This window comes from Argentina silus, assembly GCF_951799395.1.
Source record: "Argentina silus genome assembly, chromosome: 13".
Lineage (NCBI taxonomy): Eukaryota > Metazoa > Chordata > Actinopteri > Argentiniformes > Argentinidae > Argentina > Argentina silus.
The window spans coordinates 7,544,686-7,568,656 of NC_139667.1; the positions used below are offsets into that span (position 1 = coordinate 7,544,686).

The window sequence follows — 23,971 nt, forward strand, 5'->3', positions numbered from 1 at the left end:
TTAATGCACAGGGGGACTGGGGATGGACGGGCGTCTAATGTCTCCAAGCCAGCTCCGCTCACCTGACCTCATCTGCTCTGACCTGGCAGGTCTGTGTTGATCTGAGCTTCGCTCGTTCACTGTCTGTCTGTCTGTCTGTCTGTCTGTCTGTCTGTCTGTCTGTCTGTCTGTCTGTCTGTCTGTCTGTCTCTTTGTCTGTCTTTGAAAGATACACAATAAATCAAGGTATTTTTGTATTTTTGTTTGTCTTGTATATGGTAAGGCTAGTCCCAAGGATGGCTACTGTGATCTGCTACTGTAGGTTGGATCTGTGATTTGAGTCTTGTTTAAAGTCTATTTCCTGCTCAGGAGTACTATAGATGTGTGTTGGAGCAGAGATGAATTGGACCACATCAAAATATGGTTGACCTGTAACAGTTAATCTAAAGGGACACACTTTGTGATCCACATCTGCTCTGATCTGAGTATGTTGAGAATGAGAATATCAAATCTGAAGAAAAAAAAAGAACTATTTCAAAAGGAGCGAGAAAGACGTAAATTGAAAGTGCTCAACAGTCCTGTTAACCATTTGTGTGTCGGGGAGCCAGGGAGCTTTGCTTTCCTAGAGACAGAGCTGGCTAGGCGATCCCCCAGAGGGACCAGTTGAAGAGCTTAACCAGCCGAGCCTCACTGCTAAGTGGATTCTGACAAGTCCCAAATGAGGCATGGGGCTGATGAGAGGCGCCACTCTGTGGCATGCTGTCAGTTAGAGACACATACACTGCATATAAGAACGCGTCCCTCTTCCCACCTCCCTCTTCCCACCTCCCTCTTCCCACCTCCCTCTTCCCCCCTCTCTCATCAAAGAGAAACTATATTGACAGTAGGCAAGCATCATAACACAAGAGACACACATTAGTACACCTTCTCATTAATGCATACAGTATCAGCAGAGAGACAAACATGTCGAACTGATACATTGTGCATGAGCCACACATTTCTGGGAGGTGTTTCTCAAAGGAGAGGGTGAACCAGTGAACCACAATACAACGCCCCACAGCGGGTGGTCATCAATTTATAATGGAGTGTAACTTCTTCAAAAGATACACAAACACAATAGAACTTAAAGGTTAAAAAGTGTTTAAAAAGGACCGCAGTTACACTGAATGACAACCTGTGTTCAACCACTGAAGACATACTGCAAAATAATGTAGCTAGTCTAATTTTAGTAGTATTTATTCAGGAACGACACTGACAAGCTTAAGCCATCATGGAGAGATGGGGTTATTTTTCCTTTGTGCTGTGGAGACGCCTGTGGATTGTTCCCAGGCCGTGCAGCATGTTTAATTCAGAGGTGCTGAAATAATTTCATCTACCTCCCTGCTCTAGTAATTACCTACGTGTCACTGCACTACAGTCCCCTGAGATAGAGTATATGGCTGGCCAATTCACAGCATTTTGGAATGTGTCGTGCTACTCACTATCACCCAGCCACAACATCTTCACAAGCACACCTTCTATCAGGGCCAGCTGTCAATCATGTACAACTGTATGACAGATTATGACACTCCTGAATGAGGTCATTCAGTGTGAAAATTGAGAAAGACTTTGATTTTCCCACTGTGTGTGTGTGTGTGTGTGTGTGTGTGTGTGTGTGTGTGTGTGTGTGTGTGTGTGTGTGTGTGTGTGTGTGTGTGTGTGTGTGCACGGCACCAAGCAGGCAATGATTGGAGACCTGCTGTGATGCCAATTGGAAATGAGGAGAAAGTAACTACGCTTCCCCCTACAGAGGTAACCAATGAATGGGATCACATCAACGTATTCATCCCCTTCCATGCTTGAATTTCCCCTTTCTTTGTCCTTTCCTTGTCCTTGTCAATCCACCTAAATAAACCATCATAAAAAATTGCTTCCCACAATTGACCCTAATGTGAAACTAATTGTGAATTTGCTCCCTTACATTGGTTGTGTGATAGACTATTACAATCCTCTCATAATCTGCTTCTTGGTCCAAGCTCAGACACAGTCTCTCTAGGGTTCTACGGGTAACACTCCAATTTAGGGCTTGGCTTTCCCCCTAATTTTTCAGAACACTGACTTTTAACACCCCGCTGATGTACTTAAACATTTCTGGAGACTTGTTCACTGATTACACTTGCCTCTTCGACAACCACAAGCTCAGATAGACATCCCAACGTAGCTGACAACACAGTCTCCTGTCTTGCTTCATTTACTTCTACAGCGGACCAACTCTCAGCCTGTCTCTCTCCTCCTCCGTCCTTCCAAGGACATGTTCCACGGCTACATCCATTACTGACTGCAGAGCACTAAAGCCAAACATGCTCTTGCGTCATAAGAATTGCATGGGAATCCAGAGTGACGGTAAACATGGTTAAACAATAAAGGCAGGGACGGGACAGAGGGGAGATGTTACATTCTGAGTTTGATACAGTATGATCTTCTCTTCGCTGCCAGCTAAACATCCTGATATGTTCCTGCTAAACATTCATTGAGTATAGTGAACCAGTCTCCTCACAAAGCTCAGACAGATATCAAACACAAACATCACCAGCACTACCTCTTTATTGCTCTAGCCAAGAGCAATCACACTCCAAAATACAATTTCACAGAAATACAGTATCATAAACAGATATTACATTCTAAGCTACTTTCTAGATATTGAACAGCACATTAGCAATGAGCACACTCAGTCATACTCATGGTATATATATTGAAAATGCTGTCAGAGTGATTGAATATGCATCATGAATCATGAATCTGATAGATTTTTCAGTCGATATCAGGCTTGTCTACTGTGTCGGTGACTAATGTTTGGTTTTAACCAACACAGTCTTCTAATTAAATCGTGTACATACAGAACAGTATACACGATGGCACGCATTCCCAATTGCGTGTCCTGGTTCACACATATAAGATATTTTTTGGACAATACCTAAAAAACTGCAGTCTCCTAAACACCCGATGGAAACCAGCTATGCCACCAAAAACCTAGCAATTTGATGGCACGGGTTGGGGTATTTGAACCTGGGAGTGAGTTCTCAATGTACATGTACATTTACATCTTACATTTACTATGGTTTTCAAGGTTTTTCTTGAGAATCGGAATGACAAGATTATAAAAATATAATCTGAACTGAATAATACAGAATGCTTAAACCAAAAATAATTCAAGTGGATGGAATTGCTGATGAAAAATTCAATGATTAGGGGCATGAATTATAAACGATCCAAAGACTTCCACATTAAACACAATGTAATGGCTCTAAAAAAAAACCTACAAGACTGAAGTCCCTGAAGGATGATATTCTCCTGATGAAAAGCATTCCATATAATGTAACATTCCATTGTTATCATTTGTATGTCTCGAAATATTTTTTAAAGTGAGTATTACAGAATTACTATAGACTATAGAATTGGAAAATGAAACGTATAATTGCCCATGGCAAGCATCTCTCAGAAGGGTAATTCTAGAGCGGGTGTGAGGGTTAGGGTAGGGGACTTAACATCCGATCTGACGTCTTTGTCATGCGAATGCACTCCTTTTCGATTTCACCGTGAGAAATGCTCTCGGCCTCTTATTTCAAATCCCAAAAGAAGCTATTGAGTGCACATCAATTTACTGCAGTCAGCCAGAGATAAATCCTGTCCTTTTTATCTCTGGTTGCAGTGCCCCTCTCCCTCGATCACTCTCATCTTCAGCCCGTTGTGCAGCTCCACAGATTGCATCCCTGATTGATACCTCTATTACCTCAGTCCAGCCCGTTTGTCCTCATGCTCTATCCTGTCGTCCAATGCTACCTCCTCACTCACTCTTTGTCTTTACCTCCCCTTCCTCCCCTTTATACTTTTCCTTCCATTTCTCTCTTTTCACTTTTTTTCCAATCTCTCTCTCCCCATCTTGTCCTCGAATCTCTTCATCTCTTCACTGCTGTCAGTTTATATCACTTTGAAGTACAATCAAAAGTACAATCGGTCCGTTCCATTAGGAAACAACATAATACGAAGTGAGATCTGAAGCATGAATTCTAAATTTAGAGAGGACTCTTAATGTGATATATTGTGAGTCAGTCGGTCGGTCGGTCGGAGAGACGGGTCATGGCCGGGTAACAGAGAGATAAGAGACGGGAAAGAGGAGCTCCGAGCTTAATTAAAAGGGAAACTGAGTACCCTATCAGCTGCCAGAGAGACATCCTCTCTCTGGCGGGGGTATTTGGCTTCAGCTCACTGGCTCTCCCTCCATGGCTGGGTAGGAAATCATGCAGGAGCACAGATGTGAAACCCCAACAGCTTTACAGCACCACCAGATTACAAGAGGAAACTGAGGATTTATTTGCTGTGGGCATCCTGCAGGGACAGCTCAATACTATACCTGTCAGCCAGCTTCCTCTTATTTCTCTCAGAAATGCATATTCGGCATTTCCTCTCTGCCTCCCTGTCTGAGCTATCACTAGAACATCCACGGGTCGGCTTCCTTTTTAATGCTGACTGGCTGATACAACCAAGGCAGGAGAAAAAGGCCTATTATAGATTTGGATACAGGTTTCATAGTCATAATAAATGAGCACACAAATATGAAAAACACATACACCTATTTGAGTGAGAGGACTAAGAATGTGATTGGGTAATTCTGAGGGAAGAGTGCATAGGAATGAGACAGACACGGGCACAAAGCAGCTCAACTGCTCCCAAAGAGGACTTGAGAGCAGGTGTTGTACGCATATCTCACTGAAACGACCAAGAAACCTCAACGCATTCACAGATGCTCAAACACATGAATCCCGTCCAAACTGATCAGCTCTTAATAGGACACAACTCTATAGAAGGCCATATTGGATATCCACAGTACAGATGAAATTGGCAGCCATGAACGCTTGTGAAACTTTTTCTTTGCATAAGTGAAGTGGAACATAGGTTTGCAGTGTACATGCTGTTGGGTACCATTAAAGCTGGATGGACATTAGGTTGGAACGATAAAGATGGCCATCGGGTTCTAAGCATCTACTTCATTCAGTGGTAAAGTTATGTGACATCTTTGGATAAAAGGTCACTGAACATCACAGCAAGACGTGATTGTGACGTCTGTTGGACAGTTGTACTCCTGCACTATAGTATTCAATACTGCACTATAGTATTCAATACTGCACTTATAGTATTCAATACTGCACTATAGTATATATAGCCTTCAATGCAATTAGCCCTTAGCAAAACCTCCTCGGTGCTACTCGACCATTCAAAGAGATGCCCCTATTGTTACAAAATGTTTGTTTTTTGAGGATAATATCCATGGGCAAAAGATCAGATCTTATGAAACCAAAATAATAGGCTTCTGGCCAGGCTTCATAATTTCATCCTAAGGGAGAATTAGGTAAAGAGAAGAAAAATTAGGATCCAGTCCAATGGTCGCTAAACTGGAAATGACTGTTTTTCAATGGCCACAGCTGTGTTTCTTTGATTCTTTCCACTCAAATGCTCACAGTGATGTTGTGGATCAAATTAAAAGGTAGCAGAACAATTATTCGGTGCAGAAATGAATGTAAACACAGAGGTGAGAGGGAGTACTCTCCAACAGACATTCATCCTGCTGATAGACATGCCTGTCTCGCAGTGCAGGAGGATGATTCTGGAGGTGACATCTCAAACCACCCAAGTGCACCCTCCACATGAGCACGGCTGCCGACTCCGTCTTATCTCTTGAACAAAAACAAAGGAAAAGACTGCAGTCATTGTGTGACCCAGACGCATTGAAACATGCGTACATTTGGGATTCGTTTAGCAGAAGATGCTGAGGCTGACACACACACACACACACACACACACACACACACACACACACACACACACACACACACAAAGTCAAACCAGTGCCATTAATTAGTAAGCACATCATTCACTGCTAATATAAATTGCTAATGCTAAAAGTCTGGCACGGGTTAAGATAAACCTCACATAATACGCCTCACAGAGGCAATCATAACACTATCTAACCCATAGAGTCATTTGACCTTCAGTGTTAACGCCAATGTTCTGCCTTAAAGGTGTCTCTGTCACCACTCAACATAGCCAGTTAAGTGCTCTCCAGGCTGTGATGATATGATGGTGGTGCTTAAGGGGGAGAGGGAATGACACTGATGAGTCTTCAGCTCACAGCACCCCTGTTTAACAATGTCCTGTCACTGCCATTCTATTGTTTAAGTATCCTGGAAACATCAAAAATCTTCTTGTTCTCACAGTATGAAACACTACTATCATATTAGGATTGAGTTGCATCCATTTAAGATTTAAGAATTGTGATTTCCCAAATTATTGATAATCTCATGTCATAAATCATTTAAACAAAACCACTTTCTCCTATAAGGCCAATCGCTATTACAGAGGATTTTTATTTTTGTTGAGATGAATGGCAAAACCTGTGTTGAAATCTCTCTCTCATCCTGTACAGCACGTCCTCTCAACCATGTCTGCATCTGTGTGTCTGTCTGAGTCTCCTCCATCTAACGTCTTTCACTTCGAATCAATGTTTCTGCAAGGATGAATCTAGTGAGAGGAACTTTAAAAAGCTACAAGCTAAATGTCAATGGGTCAGACATCTCTCACTGTTCGCCTCTTCTGGGCTTTCTGTATATTCACGGTTTATTGTTTTGTTAGAGGAAGAATTCTACATGCCTACAGTGCTTTACACTGTTTTACTATATATGTTCCAAACTCTTTCTGAAATACAACATTTTCCTGTAATGTAAATGTAAAAGTATGCTTTCGATAACTTAAGAAATAACAAATGTGTCAAAACATCTTTAAGGTCAGGTCTGTGCTACTGCACATTTCAACAAAATATTAAATGTCATTGGATATACAGGACACTTAAGTCAAGGCTTTATTTCCCCCGACTCTAAAGGTGGAGAGAGTGACTGCAGAACAAAAGGCAATAATAAGTCCCACCAAGGTGCTGTAAACCAAAAATGTTTTCTGGAAGGAATAAATAAATACATATGGGAACTATATATCTCATACAAAATAGATTCAAGCCATGTTTTACTTTGAAACCCTAGCCTCTGTTGAACCCAGCTAGACCCACTCAACCATAATATGGCATAGACCTAGTTCTTTTCCATAGCCATGGCCTTACTGAGTTCCACTAAGATACCGTACTGTCATACTGTATATGGCTCCATTATGAAATGGACACACAACTGAAATGTATTCAGACAAGGCACACCAATACATTACTGATACGTCACATTAGGCTGGATAGACTCTATCCTGGATAGAGTATCATGAATATTAATCATTGTGAATGTGGGCCAGTGAGTGAAGCAGACTGCGGAGAGAAAAGCCACTCCAACATGAGTATGAAAAACAACAACGCTCCACACTGTTGAATTAAAGTGTGCTTAACCCAAAAACCGATGGGAACTGAGCTGGCACCAATTTAAAGCATTCAAAACCTTTCTTTCGCTGGTGTTTGCAGACCATACACAAAGTACTGAAGTGTATTTTTGTGAAGGTTTTGAGACATGTTTTAGGATGTACTATATATAATCTTGGATCCCAGAATCTCTCCATCTCCATTGAGATTCTGGGGGCGCAATAGGTAAATAGTGCTGTCTGAAATTATAAGTCCACTCCCCTCGAAACCTTTTGCTGTAGGCTCCACCTGAATTGCACAGTGCACACAATGACCCTCCTCACCTGCCCATGCTATAGTTTACAAATCGATGTGCATGCATTGCACAAAATGAAAACATGGAGTTAGCTGAAAGAGTTTTCGATTAAATGGAGAGTCTGACTTAGTGAGACTAGAATGTATGAAATCATGAGATGCTTTGAAACATGACATGGTGTGTTGTTACACCAAATAAATCGAGAGTTGTGAAGCACCTCTAAGAGATTAAAAACTCAAATCTAGAGGTGTTTGAGCATCCATACCATGGTGTTTCGAAACTCTGAAGTTTCCAAACACTCAATGATATTTTGATACACTCCTCATCAGGAGTCCCTGCTCTACTAGAGGTTTTTGATATACACCTCATCGGGAGTCCCCTCTACTAGGGTGTTTTGATATACACCTCATCGGGAGTCCCCTCTACTAGGGTGTTTTGATATACACCTCATCGGGAGTCCCCTCTACTAGGGTGTTTTGATATACACCTCATCGGGAGTCCTCTCTACTAGGGTGTTTTGATATACACCTCATCGGGAGTCCCTTCTCTGATAGAGTGAGACGATAAACCTACTCAGAAAAGTGTTTAAAAACTGTGGGAACAATCATGTTTTTCATTGGCTGCTTACATTTCATCACCAGAACCCATTGTTTTTTTCAGCCAATTACATGCAACAGGAAGGATTCAAAAGTATCAACTGCCATTGATGCTGATAGAACGTGTATGTGCATAACCAGTAGTACCTAGATTAATTGATAGTTCCCGTACAAATCTATGTACTATATCTATAATCTACTATATGCTATAGTATATACTATATATCGCTTCAAAGGCATACTACTTGTTTAGGACAGTAATATGCATTTGATACAGTACTGCATATTGTCACCAAAATTAGGATAGTATATAAACATATTCATCCTGCACTAGATAAACCCAGCCCTGATTGGCTACAGTTGTTTGGCAACTGACAAGTTTACAATGCTTATGTCTAGTTGTGTAATGATAGCATGTGTACTGATTTGATGAATGTTTTCCTAATGATCTTTGTAGTGTCCTTGGAGGGTCAAATTCTGATGATTACCAATATAGTAAACACATACAACATATGGTTGTATTCTGTCCCCCAAAACCTTGAAATTTAAATTCCAACCAACAACATGTCCAGCTAAGAGCACCCTAATTATTTGATGATATTTAGGAAACTACCCGCAAGAAGGAACCTGTCTAATTGGATGACTGTCATAGTGGGTCTTTCAATGTGCACCTCAAACCAAAACAAAAATATGAGTCAGTCTGCATTTACTCTGTGAACACATGACCTCTAGACCTTTTATACCCTCCTGGCATGACTACAATGACCTTCCAATCAGAATGCAACTGGCTGCAGGCACTCACACAGGTGAGTCAGCCCAGAGAGGAGCCAGAAGATGTGGCAGGAGCCCTGGCACACCGGCCTCATTGTGCCATATGGAGTTTGTCTGCTCATCTGCGGTAATTACACTGAGTGTGCCGCAGGGGGCTCCAACCCCTTAAGCCCCTGATGCAAAGGTGAACCGCAGGCAGCGCTGGCTGGCGACAGAAGCTGTCACGTCCAGCCAGACGACTCCCTGAGATTGCAGCCAGCACGGTCAGTCTAGAACACTGCTCCCGGCGACAGTGGTCATAGCACAAGCCCCGTCAGTCTGCCAGCCCCGACCTGTTACACACACCCCCCACTTCCCCCCTGTCACTGAGCTAATGACTACCCACAGTGCACCGCTGTGGAGCAGTACAGTGTGCTTCAGTGACACACACAGCGTATCAGTGTACGGACCGACCCCCCCCCCCCCCCCCCCGCATTTTAGGATCTATCATTGGATTTCTAGCATCTGTAAGAGATAAATTGGTTTCCAGGCTTAGACACGGATGCAAATAATCAGTGACCCAGTTAGACTCCCAAATCATGTTTCAATAGGCTTCTTCAATCCCCTGTGTGCCGTTGCATAATTGAGAGGTTACAGGTTAGTGCGGATTGAAAATGTCCCGACAGTATTGAGGTTGTTACTATGATTATTGTTCTGACCCCAATTTTGAGAAAGGAAATGAAAAGGGCTCAGCTTGCACCCTACTCCCATTCCCTATGATTGGTTTATGTCAAGCCGCGTGATATAAAGGCAACATGATAACTCTGTATTTGTAACCAATCTTATGCATAGAAATAATACCCAAAAATTACCATAGATAAGTAAAATAATATGAATTGGCTCTGATATCCTAGCTTTGCTGTGTTCATGCAGTTCTATAGCTTTCTGCAACATTCTGCAATGTTTACATTCAGTGATTCAACATGCACATCCAAATTGTGCCACATTAATGGAACATGTCACACCCATCACAGCAAGTAGCTGATCTCAAACCAGTCCTCTGATATGATGAGTAGAGCTTGAGCTCTACTTCTTGATTTGTGGTGGTGTGATAAAGTACTTCAGGCAATAAGTGTTTCTACTGCTCATAAGCTAATTTAAGCTGAAGCCAGATGGACAAGTCACACGCAATAATCATGAGCACCGTTTAAAGATTCTCAGCCATCATCATCACCACCATCATCATCGTTGTTTCGACCATCATCATAACTAATTCACTGGTGTCCGACATCACAAACGCTTGTTCTAATGATTTTTTGATTTATCATACGGCAACACAGGAGCTGCCAAACATTTGTTATTTCACTCGCACTTTCCTGTCTGAAGCTGTCGATAAGGTGGGGTAAGCAATGTCAAACAAATGTAAATGTGGCTGAACCTTTGGGAACAGGGGACGGCGGCTGTCAATTACAGCATTAATAATAGAAATAGTGGTACGTCCCATTAGCGGGGGTGTATTCCCCATCAATAACTAATGAGCTGTGAAGGCACGGTAACCAGCACCCCTAAGAAAGCCACACACATGGAGGGACGGAGACTAGGACGCAGACAGAGGTGACTGGATGGAACACAGTGCCATTATTAAAAAGGATTTAAATTGACCTCTATATATATATAATCCTGTATGACCTCTATAATCTAAAAGGATTTTAGAGTTGTCGTAAATGAAAATGGCAACAGATAACAGTCAACCTAATGATATTCTATCTGGATCGTGTGTTCCACAACTGACATTCAAGACAGTCAAAAGTGACACACCAACTTTACTCTCCGAACATGGTCATGTGCATGATGATACAAAATAGAACAGGATGAGGCTGTGCATAATAGTGAAAAAAAAAGGTATATTTTCAACAGAGGAGGAGAGATATTGACTAATACGACGTGGTGTACAGTACAGTACGCTCATTGTGCGGCTACATCCCCCCTGCTACAGTTGGCAGCGAGGGAGTACAGTAGCAGGATTAAGGCAGCTACATTATGCCTGGCCCACTCTGGCCTTAAGTAGCAGAGGTCAAGTGGATGTAGCGCATAAACATCCCCAGCACTCTGGAGGATGTTGGTGACATCCATACCCTGTGTGTCTGTCCATCTGTGCTCCTGGCACAATACCGCCCTCCATATGCTGCTACTGCCGCATGGGGAGAACCACCAACGTATCTGACAACAACAGTGTGAGAGGTTAGAGAGATCAGATGCAGAGAACACAGGTGGCTGCTGGGGCAGCAAATAAAACAACGCTATTTTCTTCTTCATTACACATTAGCTTGGATGGTGAAAATCATAAGGGCAGATCACAGTGTTACGAATTAAGGGGTTGAGAAAGAGGGGCAGGCTCTAAATGTTACGCAACCAAATCAGACTACAGCATTTTTTAGGAAATAAAATAGCGTGATTCTCTTACAGAGAGACTGGATGGAATAGAGTGTTTATGGCGCAACGTGAATGGAGATCATGTTTGTGGAAGTTGAACATACTGTATGTTAACAGGTACACTAACGGTCCACTGACATGAGCTTCCATGGTCGCAATTTAGAATAGGACTTTTTAGAATAGGAGAGATTAAAAGCCTAAGTACACCAACACTGTAGAGAATCACAGCAACAACAACACTATCACTAAGCCCTCCCCCACGTTGCACACACATTTGATGAAGAGCAAATACATTCACCAACTAAAGAGCTCACAAAACGAAAAGCCATAGAATTGGATAGGCGGAGATGGTCTTAACGAGAGAACAGCAACACAATAGTTTCGCAAAAGTATGCAAGGCACCAACGTGTAGTGCATAATGACATTGATTTGAAGCACATCCATCAGCTAATAACATGTCACTGTACATATCAATGGAGAGCTTCTCAGGGGAAAACTGACTGAGCTAGGAGTTCCTTAGAGACCCTGCGGCTGTAGTACAGAGAAGGGTGCTTACTACTGTAAATGATATATAAGGACAGTTATCAATGTTTAATGATACCATTTCATTCAAAATGCACTTATTCATGGTACAGAACTCTTTTTGGCCTGATTCTTTCATTCCATAAAAACAACACCGACCCTAATGTTTTCTGACTGGGTCATTTTTTGGCCAGATACCGCAAACTCCATAACTGCTATCTCCGTCACCGTAGGACTACTATACCCAGAACCTCCATTACCAAGATATCGAATCTGCTCTCCCAAGTGGCTAGGCCTGCTCCCCAGAAGCTCTTTGAGAGGGATCTTCTTATTTGCAGTCTCTCCGAGACAGCGGTAACATTGTTATCCATTATTCAGAGAGTTGCTAAATGCCCTTTCACTTTCTGAACTACAAGATGGAGGGGTGGAGACATGTAAGAGATCGGTGGCCTGGGAGCTCATAACTGTAGATAAGAAACCAGGGGAAATCTCATAGACTACATACAGTAGGTTTACATTCATTACAGGAGTCTACCATCAACAACACAGATGCTGAATACCAGTAGTCAGAGTAACATGTAGTAAAGATTACTAGCTCTGCTGGTAATAGTTTGGTTGATAGATTCAGAAATGCAGTGCACTGATGCCAGTGCTTCTCTCGACAACAGAGGTCTGAGAGGTAGACCGTGTACAGTAGACTGTGGGTGCAGTCAGCTTTGAATGACTGTTCTAGTGTAGTCCTCTGCAGTGTTCTAGTGCAGTCCTCTGCAGTGTTCTAGTGTAGTCCTCTGCAGTGTTCTAGTGTAGTCCTCCTTCTTTGTAAAGGTTATTCCTCCTCTCCTCAGACACAGAGGCTCAACATGCAGAAAGAGCATGGGAGCGTGCTCTCAACTGGTCCCTGGAGTCAAATCAAGTGTTTAAGTGCTGATGTATGAGTCTTTGTTGTGTGGTATGGGGTATTAGGGGGTAAGTGGAGAGGAGAGGAGCCAAAGAGGAGCAGCTGTTCACTAACGGTACATCATGGCAAAACTGCCTGAGGATTTACATACACAACACACACATACTGTAAATAAACATTGACTTTGAGATTACAATCTATAATGATTATGCCAACAACTGGAAAGTAACCAATACATACACAAACATGATGTCATGGTCTAATCTGTGGCAAATTGATTTGGTTGATCACTGTAGCTTGTGATAAGAATACTACCACATACATATGAATGGAATGTTTCACTGTTTCTTTCTGTGTGTGTGTGTGTGTGTGTGTGTGTGTGTGTGTGTACACGTGTGCGTGCGTGTGTGTGTGTGTGTGTGTGTGTGTGTGTGTGTGTGTGTGTGTGTGTGTCTGTGCGTGCGTGTAAACTAAAGAGAAAGGGAAAATCAGTGCTCTCAGGAGAAACACTCTACTGGATACTGGATACTGTACTGGATACGTGACACAGAAAAAGAAGTAGTCAATCTTTAATGAGGGGGGCATCATCGGAAAAACATTACTCAGAGGCACTGTGCTGGAGCCCTTGTCCTGTGAAACGAATCGTGGCATCCCCAGCCTTACGAGCATCGATCTCAATATCCCAGCTAACAGTCATCCTTTCAAGGTATCTACTCTTTCTATCTACTCATATATTACTATTAGTATGGGTAATTGAGTGAACAAATTGCATAGAGTGGGCTATTGAGGGATAATTAAATGGTGTCTAGGCTCCAGAGGTGAAGTTGTGGGAAGTCAAACAGAATAACATTAGCTGCTCCTCTGAGCATGACACAGTGTTAATGAAACGTTTTTGCATTCCTTGGGAGTGATGGTATTACGCACGGCTGGCTGGTTTGCATTATGCAAACTTAAACATTTTCAGTCGCCTGCAACACAATTGGGCCAATGTAAAAAAAATGATAACCCTATCGTCTCAATTTGTTTTACAGTGAATGCATGAATACATATTTCTGTGGCAGAATTCATGGATGGTACATGCGAGGAGGAGTGCAGATTAGCCTACAGTTCATTACCGTTGTATGTACTGTATTAAATAGTGTCATATGACTTGTCATATAGAATTCATAACAGAGAACAGAGAAGACCCTCACTCCCGCCTGCTGAGCGGAAGGAGATGAGAAAGTGGGTCATAATCTGATGCATTTCATGCACAACGGGAGTCTGACCCTTTGCTTTCTGCCATGTGATTGGCCATGCGTTGCCAGAGGCAACAAGTACGATGATGATATGCCAGTATGAAAGCTGGGCTTGCACGTATCTACAGCCAAGGCAGCCTACTCTAATCCATCCAAGGTAAGACTGCACATCTGGAGGAAAGCCAACAGGAGAGCAAAGTAGTGCCTTGCTGCCCTCCCCAGTACCCTGCCCTCCCCAGTACCCTGCCCTCCCCAGTACCCTGTCCTCCCCAGTACCCTTCCCTCCACAGTGCCCTGCCCTCCCCTGTACCCTGCCCTCCCCAGTGCCCTGCCCTCCCCAGTACCCTGCCCTCCCCAGTACCCTGCCCTCCCCAGTGCTCTGCCCTCCCCAGTACCCTGCCCTCCCCAGTACCCTGCCCTCCCCAGTACCCTGCCCTCCCCAGTGCCCTGCCCTCCCCAGTACCCTGCCCTCCCCAGTGCCCTGCCCTCCACAGTGCCCTGCCCTCCCCAGTACCCTGCCCTCCACAGTGCCCTGCCCTCCCCAGTACCCTGCCCTCCACAGTGCCCTGCCCTCCCCGGTACCCTGCCCTCCCCAGTGCCCTGCCCTCCCCAGTGCCCTGCCCTGCACAGACTGAGCCACTCTGGTGGTGGGCCTCTGCCCTGACACCAGATTGAGAATGGCTGTAGGGAAATAAAAAAAATCTGTGGATTTTCTCGTCAAAAGTGAGGGAATGCACACTTTTACTTCCTGCTACTGTATCTACATGACTTGTATTCATATTATCAGGGCATCTGAGAAGGGTCAGTCATTTAAGAATGTATCATTTTGTACATGCTTGATCACTGAACACACATGAATATGACACACTTCATATGATAGCTAGAGGATGTGATGATACGCGACTCAAACACTGTATGAATTAATCCGACACAGAGCTCAGTAGAGTACAGTGATACACAAAGGTCCAAATGTCCACTGCACAGGTTGAGAGTGCAGGGTGCAATAAAGATTAACCCTGACACGGATGGATAAATGTCACATTAACAACACACTCAACCTAATCTCTTTGACCTCCAGTCAGACAGACAGATGGGATGCGACTGAGATTTAAGCCGATAGAGTGACATGTGTCCCATACATCTGTTTGGCGTGTATAGAAGTCTCCACCTCCCTGGTATGACATGCTTTGTTGTACACTTATATCTCACATACAGTATATTGTCAGGCCTGGTTAAGGCCAGAACATTTTATTGACCCTGGAGCGTGATTTGAACCAATCCCTTATAATAAAGGTTGGAAATCCAGCTAATAAGGAACAGAAAGGACAGACAAGCACTTCCGGTACCAAAAATAACATCTTCTGTAAGCATGTCTCCCATGACCCATCACACTCTTGGGCAATGTTGGGCATATCATTGAATCTACCAATTCATTGCTTGCTTGATTCATTTCGCTACCTGCCTGATATGCATTAAAATAGGACTGGAGAGTGCTAAGCAGTAGGGTTGCAAAATTCCAGGAATTTTCAAGGTGAAAACTTTCTCTGACTCTTTTACGATACACTTCTATTACAAATACCAGTGTATGGTTCATGATATAATGTTAATCGATTTTTTATCTCATTAGACCACACAGTCCTACTTTAATCTTGACAATATCGCCCGTCCCCCCCAATTTACCATCCCTAATAAATAGTGGCAATTACAAGTATAATTGGATGATTTAGGCTTTATGCTTGAATGCTACTTTTACAAAATGCTATTGGCATTCAACATGTTGACTTCATCAATCACCTGATATTGTTTAGAAACAAATTTACGGTACTGAACATGCTAATTCAGGGTGCATTGACTTCCTTTGGTTTAAAATGCTATCAGTTAGCGGTCAGTGACAGTGCCCAGATAAACAGCAGTCTGTCCTTGTCCATAGACTGCTTTCTGGGTAAGGAACCAAACATGTGATTTTGTAATTTGGTAAACTATCCCTTTAAGCTTCTGTTTCGGTGTGGTGGGGCTAGGCCTACTCAAGCCCTCAGTGGGTCAGAACTTCCACTGCACTGTCATCAGTGCTGAATCACACATCCTGTGAACAAAATCCATTCGTCAGTGGACTGTAGCTAACAGTGGCACAGTGAAATATTGGGTGCTATAACCATTGATTCTTCCTTGCATGGGGTGAGACAGTAACACATTCCTACTTCAAAATTATACACTCATGGTAACAGCATCACACCGGTTCTCCTTTGGAGGTGTATGATGTAGGACCCTTCACGCTTCACACACACACACACACACACACACACACACACACACACACACACACACACACACACACACACACACAGACACACACACACACACACAGACACACAGACACACACACACACACACACACACACACACACACACAGACACACACACACACACACATACACACAGTCAGAACACGAATGATTATTATGTGTAACATGGACAGTATTCCTTTTCTTTACTTGAGAACCCGCAAAGTGTTGATGATGGTGAGAGAGGCTTGGCTTGGAAGGCACTGACAGAAGACACATGCAGTAAGTAACACATGAAGTAAATGCAATCTCTGTGAATTTCAGTGCATTACATTACAAATAACCATCAGCTCAAGAACTGAAACCAAAAACTAATGTCACTTTACAATAGCATTGGAACTGAAATATAAAAGACAATAGGTGCTATGGGGAAAAAACATCAATACATTGTGTACACCCCATGACTCTGATACTGTATGGGAATACAGATCATTCCGCTGGATTTGTCTACAACCCTAACCCTACAAATACGTTGACCTACTTAAATTTCTTCTTATAAAACAAATGTGCTCAAACATTCAACAACCCAATCATGTACTGTAATACGTGTGTGAGACATAAATACATGACAACAAACCTAATGTGTGGAAACTACTGCTAGTGGTGCTTTTCTCTGCCCACTGGCCTCTGGCTGTGGAGACTTCTCCTCTTATCTGCTCTGCTCTGCTCAATTGACTGAAAATACTCACTAACACTGCGAAAATGGCCCATTTCAGACCCTCATAAAAATAGCTCTGTAGAAAGCCTCCGTTAGCGAGTAGTGGAACGTGACCAAGGTTATTGTAGCATGGCTGAAAGGTATCCCGCAGAGCATGGCTGTGACCCTCCACAGCCTCAGAGAGAGGGGGAGGAGCAGAGGGGCCCGGCAGGAGCCCTGGCAGCTGGTGGGCAAGGTTGTTGCTGGGAAACTTGAAACTGAAAAGAAGAGGTAGGTGGCACAAGGCGGACCACGTATACAATTGTCGTGAGACACACAAAACAAACATAAAGCCACACCTGTTGGTGGGTGACCATGTTCCCTCCCACCCCTGTGTTCTCCACTGACATATTTACTACATATCCCATGGCCGTCCCACCTCTGGGCTAGATAAAGCCACATAAAAACAGCACTCCACAGAACTCAATAGGCTCAAAGACCATAGTTCTGAGGCAGCTTCTTATTGAACCTTTCTCAATTCAATTGCCTATGAATAGCCTGAGTCTGGCGAAATGGCAAATGAAGCTTTTGTTCGGCACTGATTTAAATTCGGTGTGCACCATGTTCAAAGACCTGCTGAGCATTGTTCCATTGGGAACGGAAGGGAACAGGCTGGAAAGTGACTGAGTTCAATAATGGGAGTATATACAATGTTGTATAAAATAGTATGTCATTGTCTGCATAGTCATTACATTTACTTTCACTACTCAGAGCAATAAACTACGAGCAACTCCTCTCAAAGAGAGAAAGAAAGAGACCCATGATACAATCGATAGAACAGTAGTACATTTGACAGAGTCTGTCCTTGCTGGACTGGTTTGTCATAGGCAAATCTAAAAGGATCAATGATCTAAAAACTAGGTACATGTTCTCTTTATCCCCTAGTCTGTTGCACCAGTATCTCCCTTCTCTCAGATGCACAAATGTAGGTCAGTGATTATGTCTTCCTTAGAACAATGCCTACATAATGCAAGCCTCTCTCTATAATCATAAACATTTCAGAGATCACTAAGCAACATTGCATTATGGTGAGTGTTGGTGCGTTCATGACCAGTCGGAACCTCGGAAATAGAAGCCCAGAGTGGGACAAATTTGAACGGGATATGCACTGGCACAAAGAATTAGAGTAACTGCCTTATTTGGCTGGGGTTGATTGGCTTATGGTGTATCTCATTGAGGGGGTGAAATCATTGTAACCCCTGGCTGTGTGAAGGGGCATAGAATAAGCTCCCTGGTACAGTAGTGAAGTTAATAAATATATAAAATATGACCTATATTAACATCATCCGCAGATTCTCCGATAAGTCAGAAGTGGTAATTTAAAGGACCTGCTTAATATTCAGTGCATATTCCATATTCATGATCTCCTAATCTCTCCTAACACTGCCTCTGCCCTCCAGACACCATCAGGGCAATAAATCCAGCGATATCACAGTTGGACTGAACTGGACTGTATTATACCAACAATATATTAACAAAATCCACACTGTACTGTAATGTAAGTAGACATACAGCATATGATATGCAAAGACAAATTAGGTTACTGCATATCTTAGTCAGAGCATACTGCGTTAAATATAATGCAGGTCAGCATAGAGGTCATATTCAGAGCACCCTACAGTACTGTCACTGATGTGATTCAATGGTCCACATGATGATAAATCCTATCATTCACCTCATAATTACTCCCCTGCTCACAGTGATGGTGGCAAATTGTTTCTGTGCATCTGCTAAAAAGAGGGAATAAATTATTTTGTGGTTCATGTAGTAATTGGAGATTATGCGCCATGTGGTGTTCATGGAGATTAGATTGTGTGTAGAGTGTGACTGTCATTGCATCTCAGCTTTCAGCGCATGCCTTCTTCATTTCTCTCTCTGTCCATGATGTTCTCCAATCGACTGGTGGCCTGATATGTGGAAACATCAAAAACAGCCCCCCCTCACAATAACTATACCTAAGGCCACGAACAGACTGATGCCTTATGATGGCAGCCCTCTGGCTATAACAAGGCCAGGTACATCGTACTTGAATCCATGAGAGATTTGTACTGTAGCCATGCTTACATTTAGCCTGTTGCTTCCTTATCAATTAAAAAAATCATATTGCTTGTAATAATTAGAAGGGTGGTGGAAACATTCTACTGATTCCGTAGCGGTACACCTCTTCCGACTGCATCATGCTGCAGCTATCACATTTGTGGCGCAGAGGCATGTTAAAGAAAAAAACCCTGCCTATTAAATCCTATGTTTTCTGATGACAAAGACAGAGACAGCTGTCTGCTGTTATAGCGGCTTATGTGTTTGTCAGGTCCATTCAGCTTGGCTTTTCTTGGGGCAGGTTCTGTGAAAAGGAGCCTGCTGGCTTTGCTTGTCCTGGGAGCCTCAACGAGTGCAAAACAGGCAAATCTTCTGGAGGGCTTTGAATCCATCCCCAGTCTGTGAATGTTCCAGTCCAGCACAGCAGCAAAGGATTCTGGGGAGGTGTGGCTCATTGTTTTGACAGCAAGAGAGAGGGAATCCATCCCACCAGGGGTTCTGGGTGACAAACAACTTCCCATATGCCTCACAGTTGAATGACAAAGGCAAATATTTCCATGTGAATCAAACAGAAAAGCTTATTATATACATTGTTGGGTTCTCACAAAACATCAACTTTGCCCTCTAGCACATAGAGATTAGGCCTACTAATCGAGCAGAGAGAATACAAAAAGGCACAAGGAACTGTACAGAGACAAACATATCATATTATGACTATATTGTGCTTAAACTATTATTGCAGGCATTCCTTGGTGCTCAATGTCTTGCCTTGCCTGAGAAAAACCTATTTCTGCATTGATTAACTTCATTGTGAGAAAGTACAGTGGCTTCCACTTTAATTACATTTCCTGTGAAACACGACGTCTATTCCAGACGCCAGTAGTTAGGTCATTTACCACCGGCTTTAATCGCATTAATTGTTTTCCCTTCAACAGCGATTAATAGGCCCTGCCAGCCCCGGCAAACTGGCCATGCATGCAGGATAGTCAGGCAAAAAAGTACAGTGCCCAGTGAGAATGGACCCACACTGAGAGGTAGAAGCAATTAATTAGGCAAAGGTAATTACAGATTCATTATTCTTTGATCAAATTAGGACTGATCCAAAATCAGTGGTTTGGAGTTAATAGTGCAGCATTCCAGACAAAAAAAACCTAAATATTTTGTTTCTAGGAAAAAGCTGACATCTAATTTGATTTGATCCTGTCCCACAGAGAGAGAGAGAGAGAGAGAGAGAGAGAGAGAGAGAGAGAGAGAGAGAGAGAGAGAGAGAGAGAGAGACCTGACTATGTTGACTTCATAGTCAGATGTATTAAGCAGCTTCTGTCTAGACATCCTTCAATCCAACTGTAACTCAAGCTACACAAATGTGTTTTAATTTTTTATGAACAGATGTGGCATACAATAACGTACCATTACAAAAACACATCACATCTGGGCGTTAAAGTCATCAAATGGCCGCACTTACAGTAATGGATACTGTATGGCATCTCACCCAGCAAGGCAACAAAATGTTGTTTGTCCCATGTAACAACATGTTAATATAATACTGTTTCTGGAGTTACCACAGTTGTAGAGCAGGTATAACATCAACTTTATGTAAAGTCTTCTGAGTCCTGCTATGGCAGCTGAAAGACCAGTGTGACAAACCAGTCAGACCAGTGTGACAAACCTGTCAGAGCTGCCTTGTCATCTCCCAGTGAAGAAATGATGCTTTACCTTACCATGGCTAACATTCATGATTGAACGCAGCCCTTAGCCTCTAGATATCCTGTTCTATGGCTGGAGAAAGCACTAGTGGTAAAACACGACTGGCCTACATACCGTATCTGCATTCAATTTAATGGAGTGAAACTGTTGAACCTGAAAGGACACACTGTTCCAGAAATGGATCAATCTTGGTTGGTTGTATGGTGTCCTTTTCCAAATGCCAGTTTTAGTGAGTCACTCGAAATCAGGCAGATATAAAAGAGCAAATAATGTCCTCGGAATATAGCCTGACTGTACAGTTATCTTGACAGTCATATATTTTCAACGAGTGGAACAACACCTCTGAGCTCTACTCTTTGGGCTTCCTCTGCTTCTCCAGGGCTATCTTTATTTTGTGACAATAACAAAAACGTCTTCACACCTAGGTCAACTACCAGACATAACACCAAGGTTTACAGACTTTGACAGTTCCAATTGTGTGGCTTCTCTGTAGCCTACTTGAACATTTACTGCCAACACTAAGAACATGTACTACTCTATTTTGAAACACCTTATTTTAGTACCTTCTGTAAAGTAAACATATAGGCCTAAACACAGTAAATGATTGTGCTGATTAACAGTACAGTATGTGCTGCTTGGGAAAAACTCAAGACTAAGAACTATTTCTAACAACTAAATCAATATGCCTGTGCCTGCATTGGCTCAAATGTATTAAAGGACAGAAGTGAGTCACAAAGTGCCTCTCTGCACTTAGCAGTTTGTGGCCCCTGAATCTTTAATGAACATTATGTACAAGTAGCAGAGAATCTGAGCACAAATGCACAACCATCTTAAAACACACACACACACACACACACACACACACACACACACACACACACACACACACACACACACACACACACACACACACACACACACACACACACACACACACACACACACCCATAAGAGCACTGCATGCATTACATGTAATCTGTACTTCTGGGGAATAAGAAATAGTAACTTATTATCATTAGTTTGAAAGATTATTGAGGTCCAAGACAAATCCAGAGTTTTGGATCCTGGAGAGGCTATGGCATTTTGGACAACCATGCCTGGCCCGCCTATTCTGGAGATCATTTTCATTCATTGTTAATGAGGTACATCTCTATCTTGTATCCACTGAGACAGGACAACGTCTAGAGCATTCCCAGCCAAACCCTACAGTATCTTTGAGAACATGATTGGAGCCATCCTTCAGTTACACATGGTATACCCCACTGATGTCTACCTGTAGATTTAAACTGTATGAATAGGACAGCTGAAGAAAAGCTACTTAATCTTTCAGGTCTTAAACAATATGTTTTTTATGAGTGTAATAAAAACAAATATCTCAATATCTTTGTTTAACTAGATTAGGTACTGTATGCTTAACATGGTATTGTGAATGCCCCCCTTTTTAACAAATGAAATACAAGAAAAACATGAATAAGGGGGATAGTACAGTAAGTGAAATAATTGTACAGTACTACATAGTACTAAAATGTGGCTCTATTTCTAGACAGAGTATTGTAATTCATTCAGAATATAACCACCAAGCTACAGTAGAACCAGGGATTATTTATTTCATAAATAAATCTCATGAAATTTCATAAAATAATCTTGGTGGTCTGAATCCCAGTTTATTTAATAAATAATCCCTGAGTAGGAATGGGTCAATTCGCCTTTAATATACAATAACATCAATGTCAGCATCCAATAATGGCATCTATTTGACACAAACAGAGTGTTGACCACAACCCTTTTGGGTCACTCCCTCATCTGGGCTAAGTATAGGACACATTTGAGTTTTGCCAATGCCATCCAAGCTATGGATGCCATCCACGCTGAATGTGTGCGCACTCTAAATATTAACTTCCACTCAACAAATGCTTTGTTGCTCTTTGGAGACCAAATTATAGCATTGCATGCACACTGGCACACACGCAAACACATGCACACACATGCACACACACACACACACACACACACACACACACACACACACACACACACACACACACACACACACACACACACAGAGTGCATTTGTAATTGATGTTATCAGTAAGCATGTCCCCAGAGTTAACATCTGTCATAGGGATGGAACACTGCTCCACAGTATGCAGAAAATTGTCCCTTCAGATAACAGCAAAAATAGGATCTGGGGGGCTCTAAAGTATTGTGTTAACCTCAGAGCACAATAACAAAACCCAAAGCACTTCAATTATTTTGTTTTCTCTATGAAAGCATTAAGATCTTCGGCCAGTCACAGAACTCCAACAAGTTGGATCATCCTCAGAGTGACAGAGCAGATTTAATGGTAGGCAGCACTATCAAAGAGATTTGACATACTATCATCACTGGAACTGCAAAGAAAGGGTGTGAAATTGTATGTGACAGTGTATGAACAACCATTCTTAAAACACATAGCCTACCTTGTGAGTGTATGGTGGCTTACTGAGGTTAATTCCATCTTTCACAAGTTTATCCCGAATCAATATCTTCAATTTCAGTCTGGGGTAAGTCACAAACTGGTCACAATCAGCAAAATTCTGATTGTTGTTTGAAGGACATGGCACTTGCTGTCCTCCAATGCCCCTCAGGCTTGATTCTCTACATGACCTTGATCCTTGGAGGTTATTGTCCCGCTCAGGTATGTGAATGGTCTGAATCCCAGTGGAGGGGTCCAAGGGCTCCAAGGTGAAGTAAATACCAGGTGCTTTTTTTTTGTCGTGTTCTTTCAATTTCTTCACTGCACTGAGCAACTTTTGCCTGTGATGCTGCACTTGGACACCTATAGCGTCCAAGTCGGGGTCCCCAATTCGTTTGCAAACTTCCAAATCATCATATCCATTGTCAACAAAAGGCTCGACATACTGAGAGAGCTGAAGCGTAGACAGCCACTCAAAGACCAGCTTTGGACCGTGGTTCATGATTTTGAGATACGATACATGTCCTTAGAATTCTTCAATTTATCTCCGTTAGTTACACGGTATCCTTGAGGCATCACCGCTCCGCTATCCCAATGGTACCCAGCTCCAGTCTCCGGCAAAGATGGTTCCACTGAGC

The 23,971-nt window shown here is 42.6% G+C and overlaps 1 protein-coding gene across 1 annotated transcript in view; it reads right to left on the bottom strand.

The window, feature by feature from the left end:
• sash1b (SAM and SH3 domain containing 1b) overlaps positions 1 to 23,835 on the bottom strand; it is a gene marked incomplete at its 5' end in the record, with an annotated part of 40,687 nt that extends 16,852 nt beyond the window's left edge. Inside the window, one exon of the mRNA XM_083684014.1 lies at positions 23,338 to 23,835. Within this exon, the coding sequence (XP_083540140.1) occupies positions 23,338 to 23,835 (498 nt within the window). The remainder of the gene's footprint in view (positions 1 to 23,337) is intronic.
• Between the last annotated feature and the right edge of the window lie 136 nt (positions 23,836 to 23,971).